Source organism: Dipodomys spectabilis, unplaced genomic scaffold (genome assembly GCF_019054845.1).
Source record: "Dipodomys spectabilis isolate Male_0828 unplaced genomic scaffold, ASM1905484v1 ptg000357l, whole genome shotgun sequence".
Lineage (NCBI taxonomy): Eukaryota > Metazoa > Chordata > Mammalia > Rodentia > Heteromyidae > Dipodomys > Dipodomys spectabilis.
The window spans coordinates 399,474-412,916 of NW_024871034.1; the positions used below are offsets into that span (position 1 = coordinate 399,474).

The 13,443-nt window shown below is 33.4% G+C and overlaps 1 protein-coding gene across 1 annotated transcript in view; it reads right to left on the bottom strand.

Moving 5' to 3' along the window:
• Nucleotides 1-13,443, bottom strand: part of Diaph2 (diaphanous related formin 2) — a gene marked incomplete at both ends in the record, with an annotated part of 465,900 nt that overhangs the window by 385,732 nt on the left and 66,725 nt on the right. Inside the window, 2 exons of the mRNA XM_042665841.1 lie at nt 8,053-8,167; nt 9,881-10,162. Of these exons, the coding sequence (XP_042521775.1) occupies nt 8,053-8,167; nt 9,881-10,162 (397 nt within the window). The remainder of the gene's footprint in view (nt 1-8,052; nt 8,168-9,880; nt 10,163-13,443) is intronic.

A 13,443-nucleotide genomic window follows, 5' to 3' on the forward strand; every position in this document is an offset into this window, starting at 1 on the left:
TTCTTATGAGTCTGTAATATATGTTTATCTTCATTTTCACAAACACTGTTGATAATTATTCTGTCTTATTGATTATTATATTTTAGTTATTTAAATAGCAACAATAAAAAATTAAGTACATTCCTTAGAATCAAGCAACCAATCAGCAAATAGACATTGGCTTCAACACAAAAAGCTTCTCATTATTTAACTATAACAATGTTCCCATTTAAAAGTTAAATAAACAGACATGATGGCATACAACTATAATCTCAGAACTTTTTGAGGCTAAGACTGGGCTACATAGCTTTGAGTATGTAGAAAGATGCTACCATTTCCCCAAACATATATATTTTTTTGATTAAGCTATAAGGATATATATTATCAATTAAACTAATCATAGGTCATTGTGAAAATCAATTTAGCTTCCAAATTTGAAATCTTGAAAGAAAAGAGAAAACAAATATTAAAAATTATAGACAGTTGCCTAGAATCCTAACTACTCAGGAGGCTGAGATCTGAGAATCGTGGTTCAAAGCCAGCCTAGGAAGAAAAGTACCTGTAAGACTCATATCTCCAATAACCATTCAAAAACTGGAAGTGGAACTGTCGTTCCAAGTGGTAGTGTGCTAGCCTTGAGCAAAAAGGACTCAGGGACAGTGTATAGGCCCCGTGTTCCCCATAACCAATAAAAAAAAATTAACCAAATGAAGGTGGATGCAGTATGTTCTTTGTGTGGCAGATATCAAGAGGCCAGACAAAGCTAAGATTAATATACTAGCCCCAGGACCAACAATAAATAAATAAATAAACTGGATGTGGTGGCAACAGATTATGATTCCAGATGTGTAGTAGAGAAGATGTTTCAATGCCTTCCTGAAGACAATGAATAATTTCAGTAATTACTGAAATATTCTAAACATAGAAGGGCTATGATCACTACCACTGAGCACTTGAATGAAGTGGGGTTCATTTGAAGTCATCAAGGTAAAAGTTGTCATAGTACTTGTAATTACTAAAAAAAAGTACATTGTATATGTCTGTGTAGTAGGCAATTTCTCAAATGGCTTTCGGGTGATTCTTGCTTCCTGCTTTCCATGCTCTTCAGTAATCTTCCCCAATTTCCATGAGGACTGACTTGATCTTAGGCTAGAAAAAGATGTTAATTTTCTCACTTGTTGCATTTTTACTTCATTCCTTCTTAACATGCAGACTTTGATGAACCACACAGCATTTTCTGAGCTCCCCCATTTGAGAGATTCACAAGAAAAGAAATGAAGACAGTTATTTTTTACAATAACCAATGGAGAAAAGAAGTACTCAGTTTGACAACCAAAAAGGAACTGAATCTTCCCAGCAACCATATAGGAGACTCCAACTTTGGCAACACCTCATCAAGCACTATCTAAAGGTATTACTTATATATAAAGTTATCAGAGTTGAACTTTTCTAAATTAAGAAAGGAAACTTCTCTTTTTTAACACAGTCTGAGACTCGTCTAATATTCAGCTGAAACAAAGCATGACTCTATAGTTCAATACAACAATATTAAAAATATACACTGGATTCAATATAAATTATTTCTTTTTGTAAATATAAAACTAATTAGCTAGAATAAATATAAATGAGAAGCTGTGTGATTTGCAAATGTTATCAAAAGAACACCTGTTACTATTATTGTGCTCGATTTATATATATTTAGAAGGTAAAAATGGAGAAAGGCAGTCTCACAAACTCAAAACACAAATGGGTAATAATAAAATAACACAAGGTATCTAATGTTATAAAGTAGATTACTGGAGATAAGAGTCTCATGAATTTCCTGCTTGGGCTGGCTTCAGATTGTGATCCTCAGATCTAAACCTCCTGAGTAGCTAGAATGAAAGGCATGAGCCACCAGCTCCCAGCTTGTAAGTATACTTTCTATTTACACTATCTGAAATAATTGAAGTTTCCTCATTTGTTCTCTTCTGTGTTAAAGCTTACAATATGGATACATGCATATTGTGTCATTAGGATGAGAAATTATTAGTTAGGGTATCACCTCTCTCCACTCACTTTAGCACCATCATATATGGGGAGAGGATACCCCTTGTTTTCAAGTGAATTCTAAGAATCTCTATCCTGTGAAGATGGGGATGTATTTGATTTTTTTATTCTTGGCCTTTGCATTATTTCACAGAACTATCTAGCGAGGGTGGGCTCCTTTAGAGGCAACCAGCTGATTCTGAAGCTAAGAAACACAATTTAAAATATAATCCTAGAAGAAAAATGCTTTTGTATATATGTATATTTTCAAACTCATTTCAAACATAATCTTAAAGCTATGTACAATATTTCAAGCACTGTAAAATGCCATTTATGTGCACTTGAAATATTTATAGCACCTCAATTTTCTGTTATTATTAAAACTAAATTGCACTGTAGAAATCTATTATTGAAGAAGCTAAATTTTATTAACCTCATATTTATTTCTTATATTTCCTCTAAGCAACATTAAAACCAAAGAAATTGCTTACAACTTCCACATACACACTATTTTTGTTCTTCCTGAAACCTCTAGAGAACACTAGAAATTCTACTTAGAATTAGCAGTTATAAGCTACATACTATTTTGATTTTAGTTAATATTAACTATCATTACTTTAATTCTTATATAATATCATTATTACCTATAGTTACTATAGTTATTTTAATAGATACGACATTATCATTGTAGCCTTGATGGTTATATGTCTCTATATAATATCAAAGTGAATATAAATTTTAAGTAGAAATCATACACAAATTCCAACGGTTATATATATGATATATATCCTAAATACACCTAGAGTCCTTTCTAGCTGAATATATTGCATTAACCAAGAAAGCATCTTCTTTCTCTGGGCCTGGGCACTGCCCCTGAGCTTCTTTTTGCTTAAACAGAATGCTCTACCACTTGATCACTAAAGAAAAATGGCCAGAGGGCATGGTTCATGTAGTAGAGTGCCTAACTAGAATGTGCAAAACCATGAACTTCCAAACCACTTTTTTTTTTTAATTTCCCCACTGTGGCCAAAAATGTAAGTCACCTTTTTTTTCCATTTTGCTCTATATTATGCCATTTTCCCTTAGTACAAGCAAGTCTATGGAACTTGAGCCAGGTCTTATACTAAATGTTTAAAAAAAACCAGATTTAGTGTGAAGTTCTTCTTAACACCTCATGTTTTCTTACTCCCCTGTATAAACACCAAATGCTATTGCCCTGCTTTCAGTGCCATGTATTTTTCCTTCCCCACAGTTAAATAGGTAATATGCCTAAAGCTGTACCTGAAATCTGAGCACCTTAACAAACCAAAACCTCAGCTGGAGGTCTGGCTCAGAGGTAGAATACTTTTTTTTAACATGTCCAGGATTTAATCTCCAGGACTACACAGACACCTACATAAATAGTAATTTAGGAGTAGTAAATTTTTAATAAATGGCTAAGATGTAGCTAACCACAAACATCCAACCTTCAGCAAATCACAGGTAGCCAAGTGAACACATCATATCAAACTAAGGCCTATGCTTAGGTACAGTTAGGCAGCAGATTTCTCTCCTTTGTTTCCATAATTAGACTGCAAATGCTGATCATCAATCATACTGTTGGGTGGAATTCTTAGGCCCTCTTCTGATTCTGAGTGCTGTACAATACATGATTGTATTGTAAAATCAGTATTTACTCAAATAAGATCTGCTAAATTAAATTTGTCTACAATTTTTTTTAAAAACTTTGCAAACAGCAGTCCCTGAGATGAATCGCCTCTTTCCTGATTGAAATTCTACTTAAATGTTCAGGCTTAGCTCAAATTATATACTTCTGGGATGAGATCTCAATCTTCCCTGCTCAATATTAACTACTTCTAAAATTCACTCCAACTTCACTAAATACAGTCAGTGTCCACTTCCTACATTCCTCACTGTGTGGTTCTATGTGACGCTCAGAAGTTATTCATTTCTTTCACTCACATTTGCACATAGTAGGTACTCAACTATTGCTAAATGAAAGACTTGTCCTCCCCAAACACAAAAATAATCTGTTCTCAAAGTATTTCCTCTAAAACTTTAATAGGGCTGGGAATGTGGCTTAGTAGTAGAGTGTTTGCCTAGCATGCATGAAGCCCTGGATTTGATTCTTCAGTACCACATACACAGAAAAAGCCGGAAGTAGTACTGTGGTCCAGGTGGTAAAGCACCAGTCTTGAGCAAAAGAAGCTCAGGGATGGTGCCCAGGGCCTGAGTTCAAGCCCTAGCACTGGCACAAAATAAAAAGAAACCTTCTAAGAATAACTAATTCAAATAGAAAGCATAATTTTATGTCACTTTCAAATAGTAAATATTTATACACTTAAACATTATAAATATTAGCACTGGAATATTTTTAAAGCTTTCTATTTCATAATTCTAAGCTACTTTAAATTTTTAAACATTGTCTTGAAAACACAGACTGGTAATATTTTACATCTAGGAAAAAACAGAAATGAACTCTCCAACACCCTGGTAGTAGAGGGAATATTTCTAAAGTTAAGGAAGACTGAATCTAAATGCTTTGGAAAAAGGTCTTAGAAACAAAGGATGTGTTCCTCATTCCAAAAGGCAGCTCAATGAGTTGCAATGAGCAGCAGATTGGGGAGTAAGTGAAGCCGCCTTAGGGTAGGGAAGCCAGGGCAGAGCTCCAAGTTTGCTGGAGCCACAGCCTCCAGATGATCTCTTACTCAGACTGCCACCTATTGGCCAAAGGCTAAATCAAACCCAAGAGAAGTGGCAGGGAACATCAGCTACTGCAGGATAGTTATTGAGTGATATTTTTAAATGACAGTTTTGTGTCATTAAAATGTGTTTTGACCATGTTCAATATGTGCAGGATATTGTATAATACCTAACTGAACTTTTAAATATACCTTCAGAGTGGTGCTAAAAGATGCCCCTAGCCTGATATGCACTTAAGCAATCAAAATTAGGAGACGAAGTGCAATATCACGTAGAAAATTTAGAGAAGTAAACAGTAATAGCAATACAACATTCACAGCAGTGAGAACATGAGTGCCTGTAAGTGATTTTTGTTTGATTTTACTTCGATTTGATTAGGCTTTAGCAGTTGCAAGAAGAGTTGCTTCTATTGAAACTGATGAGCTACACAGAAGAGCAGGAAATCCTCTTGTTGAACTAATAGCTGTATTAATTGTCAATCACTTACAAAACATACACACAACATGAGATAAATGAAGGAGAAATGAAAATTAATGTTTATTAATTGTCTGCTAAATACCAAGCACTGTGTTGGTATAACCTTATTTAACTCTCATAGAACTACTAGGCAAACATTGCTCCACTCACTTTATGGATGAAAACATTCAACCACTAACATTACAAGTAGCACTGCTGGAATGGCAGTATGGAGGACTCCATTGCATCTAGCTTTTAAATCACACACTAACTTGAGCAAGTCTGCTATAATGCTTTTGATAGTTTCCCCTCTATCTCTAGCATCAGTTTGCTTTTTCAAGTGTAATATAATGTGTGTTTAATCATTTGTAAAGGTCCCAGCTGACTGCAAAATTTTATGAAATGTATGTTTCATATAGGACTCAATACAAGAAAAAAATCAATTAGTAAAAGAACAGCTGTTCAATAAAAAATGTAGGAAGAAGTGGAGAAAATTCATAGTGAAAGAAGATAAAACTTGGCTATGAATAGAAAAAAAGTTGTTCAAGCACACATTTATATATTTCTATGTATATGTGTGTATGTGTATCTTATATATATGGCCTGAAGACAATTTTACCATATGTTTTGGTGCACGTATGTTTTGACTACAACCTGCCACATGAGGTCAAGTGTAAATTTTGTACTTATGGCATTATGTTAGTGTTCCAACAGCTTTGCTTCTAGAATTCATCCACAAATAAGTCTCACATTTGTACACAAAGGAATATATAGCAACATGTTTCCCACAGCAGATTTTGAAGTAGTAAAACACTGAAATTAATCTAAATTTAACTAATGGAGGGGGGCAAATGAAATAAGATAGGTCCATAACACTGAATTCTGTGTGGTACATATAAACAACTCAAAGTGTTTTTAATGAAGACAGCAAGGAATAAGAAATAAACGCTGTAATTATCTAGAAGCAGTCTATTTCTAGAAAATAATGTGGAAAATCACTACTGTTTTTCTCTGTTAGACTTTTTAAGTCACATTTAAGGGAAAATTATTCTTCTTCATCACATATTGTTCCTTTTTAAATTATTATATGAATACTTTTCAAGAAACATGAACATATTACTCCAAAAAATAAAATAGTAGAAGGAACGGAAAGAATTGTTTTAAATGCAACATTCCCCCAAATAGTCTACTAGCCCCAGATTACCATATATGTAAATGAACTTCAATTTATAGGGTGTACAAAGTAGGAGGATTGAAAATGAATAATAACACGCTGCCTTCTTCCTCTCCTCCAATCTCTGAGACACATTCAATTTTCCAAAATTCATGTTCAGGGCATGTTATAACAAATCAGACAGAATAGTAAAAATGTGAGTTCCAAGGACATGAAAGAATAAAAGATTTCAATTTCGTGGTTGTATAGATTCATTCACGCAGAAAAAAAAAAATGATGTTTAACTGAGCTATTACTCCTGCAGTAGTTGGATAGACATACTGAAATAAAATGCCAAAAAACTCATAAGTATCAATGATTATGTATGAGATTTAAAAGATGTCTGAATAGTACTAAAATCATGGGTGAAATACAGAAAAAGATTAACGATGTAATCATAAGGATTAATTATCAAATAAGTAAACATACTTATTGGGCACCAGATTTTCACACTGATCCTGAAAGTATGCTCATAACAAAAATGATAAAGTTTTCTAGGAAACCAAGTTGGTAAGTAATATCAGTTTAAGAGAAAAGACTATATAAGCCCTGTCACCAATCTTATTCCAATTCTATAAAATCTTCTAAAGCATTAGTGTTATCTTCCAATACTTTCTATTACCTAATGCAGTAAAATTCATCTCTGCTTCTTAGCAAAAGCAAGAATTTTATAAGTCTATATGCAAAATAACACACATTCTAAACATGAATAACAAAAGTTTTATTTTCAGACGAACAATAATATTTACATGAAACAAAATTTTAAAAAAGAAAATTTCCCTATTTTGTTATTCCCCTGCCTCTCCTCAGATATATGTATATACAAGATTCAGGATATCAAAATCAAGTACAGTGACAACAGGGGATATGCCATAGGGGAAAGAACATACAAAGGAAACAATAACAACAAAAATAATAAAATCACATGGTACATTTAAAACAGTAACAATAAAGACAGACCCCTTGGGGTTCATTTCACTCAGCATCAACTTATATGGTCATTTGTACATGGTTTTTGAGCTTTTCAGCTCATCTGATAAGATTATCCTATATGGATGCTAGTTATTATAAATAAGGGGAACCATGTGACCTAAATTTCTTTGGGACAGGGTAACCTTACTTAATATGGTTTTTTCTAAGTCTTTCCATTTCCTAACAAATTGGATGGTGGTGTTCTTTCTGATGGGAGCATACAATTCCATTGTATATATGTACCACATTTTCTTGATCCATTTATCTACTTAGGGGCATCTGGAATAAGGACACAGGATGACCCATTGCAACGAAAATACCTACTAGACAGTATATTGGAAATGAACTTTACAACTTCGGGTGGGAGGAGGGGTGGGGGACAGGAGTGTGGGAGCTGAAGGAGGGAAGGGACAACAACAAGGAAGGGAAGGGGTAACAATGTTCTACAAGTAATATACTCATTGCCTTACTCATGTAATTGTAACCCCTCCATACAACATCTTAACAATAAAATAAAAAAAATTAACAAGAAAATTTCCTTTAGTTCCTGGATAAATTATAATTAATGTTAATCTATCTTTGACTCTATACAATTGAGGAAATTACACATACACACAGTATTAGATATATATGTTTAACAGAGCATAGAATTCCAATACATCAGAATAGAAAACCTATATTTTGAAAAAAGTAAAATGTACCTTTTATGTTGGTGGCAAAATTCAAGGCCAATTTTGCAAAAAGATCTGGATTCTCAAATTTCTCTTCTTTTACTTTTAACCAGACACAGTTTTCAGATAAGTCTTTAGGCTCAATCTGAAACAAAAATAATCAAGATTACTTTCTAAATTATTACTACTTTTCAAAGAATTCATGTTCAGTAAAGTTAAATGAAAATCATTTTATCTATCTACTAAAACAATTGCCAGATTTCTCTTAAAACAAATAAATATTCACTAAAAAACTGTCAGAATTCTACTTGTATGTGGAAAGTTAAACCAAAGCAATAGGCCATTTATAAAATAATATTTAAAATATAACTCTCTGGAAAGGAACCTTGAAAATAATTTAGTAAATCCCCTTCAACTCACAAACATTATTCTTGTTTATTGATGATTTCTTAAACTGGAAAGCAGACTCAGAAAAGTTAATTTCCTATATTCCTTGATAAAATTCAAGACAATAAACATAATATTTCATACTATGTGCCAAGGTATTGTTGTAAGTGAGTTGGACACATTAACTTACCCAAGCCTAACAATAAACCTTTAATATAGAACCTATTAGTATTACAAAACTTAAAAAAAAAGGAAGCTTCCCAAACTAATAAATGGCAGAGCTAGGATTTAAATCTAAAACATCTTGTTCAGAGAACTGTTTATCTTCATGGCAACACAATGCTTTTATGAACTGTAAATATCATGACAACATGTGCTAAATAATGGAATGTCTCATCACATTTACATAGATAAGTAAAACCACAGATTATGGATCATATATTTGGTGACTCATTCTTAATTAAATATTTGGTGGCTCGTTCTTAATTAAAAACAACCACAATCTGAGACCATGTATATGTGAGGAATCACTTTAGGTATGTTCTTGGACATATGTAAATGTTTTTCCATTAGAAGAGAAATTCCCAATGATGAAAGAGGACTTTGAAAATCTCTGTAGTTATTAAAAAGGAAGCATATTGTTTGATAATATTAACAAAGCAAAAAAAATTCATTGGAAAGTATTTTCATATCCATTGAAAAATAAGTTATACGACTGTTCCATATTGTTACTTATTCTATCTGAAAGCTTAAAGTTAAAAACAGAATCACTCTAATAGCAAAATTCACTAAGATAACAAGGTTCAGTAACAAAAATGGTTATATTATAATCTTCTTATATTATATATTATATATATGTGTAGCTATATATATGTAGATATATACATATATGTGTAGCTGTATATATGTATACATATATGTATATATCTACATATATTATACTACAAGCCAGGTACCAGTGGCTCAGACCTGTTATCCTAGCTACTCAGGAGACTAAGAACTGAAGATAGCAGTTATCTTCAATTAACTACCACAAAAGCTGGAAGAGGAGCTATGACTCAAATGGTAGAGAGATAGTCTTGACTACAAAAAATCATGGACAGAACCCAGGCCCTGAGTTCAAGCCTAAGAAACCAATCCCCCACAACACCACATACAAACTACAGTACTGAACATTAACAATGTTAAAAGAATTCAAACAATTCAAACCATTATTCACTTGCTTGTGTATTTCCTGTATTAGTCTCTATATCCCTTTGATTTCCTTTTGCCTTCCTCATAATTTTGGAGGCAGGGTTAGCTCATGTTATCTGGGTATCAGATAACATGATTGCTTTCCTCACAAAGGAAAGCAATATAGTTAGCAAACACCATCTCAAACATTCTGGAGAATTTACACATAGCAAAGCACTTGTCATACCTTAATGGTCAACCATGACCAGAAAAAGGCAAAATACTTATTAAGTATTACCTTTGACCAATTGATTCTCTTCATGGACACTTCGGGCTTATAGATTTTTTTCTGTTTCATTCCATATGGTAGACTCACAGACACTCCTCCAGGGGGAGGTGGTGGTGGAGGAGGTCCCCCAAACAAAGGTGGTGGTGGTGGTGGAATACCAAGCATTCCAGGTGGTGGGGGAGGACCTGCTCCAAGTAGAGGTGGAGGTGGAGGTGGTGGTGAACATGGCCCAGCACCAGAAATGGGAGGAGCTGGGGAAGGCCCTGTAGTACCAGATGAACCAGAGAATACCTGAAAAAGAAATGATCCAAGATTATATGTCTATAAGAAAAAGCAGCAGAAAGAATATACATAGGTAGACATTTGTGCTTTAACATATCTGTCTTATTTCATGTTTAATATTATGTGCTTTAAAAGATTATGGAAGGGACTTTAGAAAATTTCCTAAATGTTATAAACTAGATAGTAATTACAGCAAGACCTAAATGCTAAAGTTAACAGTTGCTAAAATTTTGCAAAATATTCCTCTAAAACAATGAAAAAATAGCCTTCATTACGAATACGTTCAAAGAAGAAGTATATACAGCTTGTTCCTGTTGGACTATTTTGATTAAGTAAAGAATATTTAAAACAAGTTCATGGACTCAATTCCTGTGGGGGCCAATTACCTTTACACAAGAGTGTTTCACAGCACCACTGACCTAGCTGTCTTCTAATACCAATGATTAATACTAAGTAGAATCCATCTAAATAGTAATATGTGCCTTATCAACATTTTTACATCAATTATATCTTTTTATCCTTTATATAAACCTTGTAATGCATATGGGGCACTTTGAGCTCACCTTCACCTCAGTGCTGATAGATGAGAAAAGAGTAAGTACAAAAATCTTAATGACTAATCAAAGTTGCACAGTCAGAGATGTGATTAAAATTTGAATGTACTTCTCTGCAGAGCAATTGTGCTATTCCCAGTACAGCATAATATTCACTATATACTAATTTATGAAAAGTTATCATTTGTCAAAAAAATAAATTTTGAGCAGAAAATATTACTTCTACTGTTGTGGAAAAACTAAGTTGATTCTCTAATATCAGTGGAAAACATTTTACTGCATATAATATTACTTTTGATAAATAAAATCTATACCAATTTTCTAAGAGTTACTAATCACATGCTAATTTTGAAACAATAAATACAAAGACTTCTTTAGTAACCACAATATGACATTAGAAAGGTTTAAAACAAAAGAAATTTTTTGGTATGTTATTTTTATTTGTGATGAAGTCCTTTAGTCTTTACTAAAATGAAGTTTTAGCTTGAAATATTGGATAGAGCTAACTTACAAATATCTCTGCAAAATAAATAAGTTAAAGCATATCTTGGAAATAATTTAAATGACATTCCTATTTACAAAAGTATTAAGATTTTTTTCATTCATAAGTATATTTGATTATGGAAATGTTGCCCATAATATTCACTGTAGTTATAAATGTGAATATGCATGTGTGTACATACACAAAATATAGAGGTAAAGTCTTTCTAATCCTTAAATGAAAATCCTCTCCTAGAAGGATATTATATTCTGAGATCAGGAAATATAACACAGGATGAAAACATGAAAAATTCTTTTAACTTTGTGGTTAATGTGCAAAATTATGTCTGACTTTCACAGTCTTGACTGAGATTAAAGAAATTAAAAATGGATGAAAGTTTAGGAAATTAGCAATTTATTTTATAGGTTCTGCATTCAGATGGGTTTTTCTGAGTACTTTGAAAGGCAAATTTTCTCCCATATTTTTATTAATAGATAGCAAATTAAAATTATAAAATGGTAAATTTATCAACATTGGCCAAATATTTAGCTTTATTAAATATTTCCTATGAAGCTTATAAAAGTATGAAATGTTAGGATTTAAAATAGAACTTGCCAGATGCCGGTGGCTCACGCCTATAATCCTAGCTACTCAAAGCCAGTCCCTGCAGGAAAGTCCATGAGACTCTTATCTCCAATAAACCACTCAGAAAATCGGAAGTGGCACTGTGGTTCAAGTGGTAGAGCACTAGCCTTGAGCTGAACAGCTAAGGGACTGTGCCCAGGCCCAGAGTTCACGCCCCATGACCAACAACAACAATAAAAATAGGACTTTAGTGGTAAGCTGGAGCTTCAATTTCAAAGGGGATGTTTAACATGCATAGATGAGCAATAGTTAGTCTTTCTAACATGGAATAAAATAAGCCAACAACGCTCAATGTTCTCAGGTCTATGAAAAGTCTGTTTCCATTAGATATTAATAAGCATTTGGTTAAACTGTTTTGTCATCAAAGGAACCAGAAAGTTATATGAAAAAGAGTATCATTTATGCATGTGTGCCAGCAATGGGGCTTGGACTTGGGGCCTCGTGTTCTCCCTTGGCATTTTTGCTCAAGGCTAGCGTACTACCAACTGAGCGACAGCTCTATTTCCAGCTTTATGATGCTTAGGAGGAGATGAGTGCTCTGGATTTTTCAGCTCAGGCTTGCTTTACACCTCAATCTTCAGATCTCAGATTATGTCAGTGTCCTGAGTAGCTCAGATTATAGGCATGAGACACCAGCTGATCAGTGAACAGCTTCTTCAATGTAGGCTATCTGAAACTCTTTAAAGTTACTATTATAAATCTCCAAGAAAGAATTTCAGGTGTTCAAAATATGGAGTTTAGTGAAAAACTCTAACGTATAGGAAATATCAATAGAAGGAAAAGTATATAAGCAGAAATTTATAGACGAACAAGAAAATGTAACTCAGCTGCAGGAGAGATTGTAGTTAGAGGTATAATCAGGAACCATGCTACAAAGCGCAGATAAGGCCATGCCAGAATACCTTAAAATTCCTGGCAAGGAGATTTTATTCAATAACACAAGTAACAACTATTGGAGTAATAATACTGTTTTTACGAAGATTAATCTCCTCTCCCATAAAGGATGAATTTGAAGAGGAAGAGACAGGAAGAAAAGTATCTTTTGTAACAGTGCAGGCAAAGTGTAATGGGTATGAGTTTAAGGGATGGGATTTTGAACCAAGAGGGGGAAAAGTCAGATAATCAATTTACATTAAACAGAGATAAATTTAGTTTGTCTAGAAAGACAGAGAAAGGTAAAGAATATACCAACCTTGCTGTTATAAAGGAAAAACAACAAAATAAAAAACGGAGACCAAGCTTTGATGTGAGGAAGGAGGGAGGGAAGAAAACAAATATAGCTTGATTTCAACATGAAACAGAACATTCCTACGGGGATAGCTAGAAATGGAAGACAGACTCACAAGACTTGACACTTACTAAAAAGTGATATTTCACAATAAGACACCAAATGGGAGGTCTGTACCAAGATATACATAGGGAAGGAAAAAAAAAAAAAAAGAAGAGCAGAGAACAGAAAAGAGGGGATGCCAAACTAAACAGAAACTGAATTCTCATTTAAAAGGGGAAATCACATGATATAAGGAAATGATAAAATATTGTACATTAATAAAGCAGGACACAGGCAGGAAAACATACCAGTAAGGAACTTTTCAATATATTGATGGGAT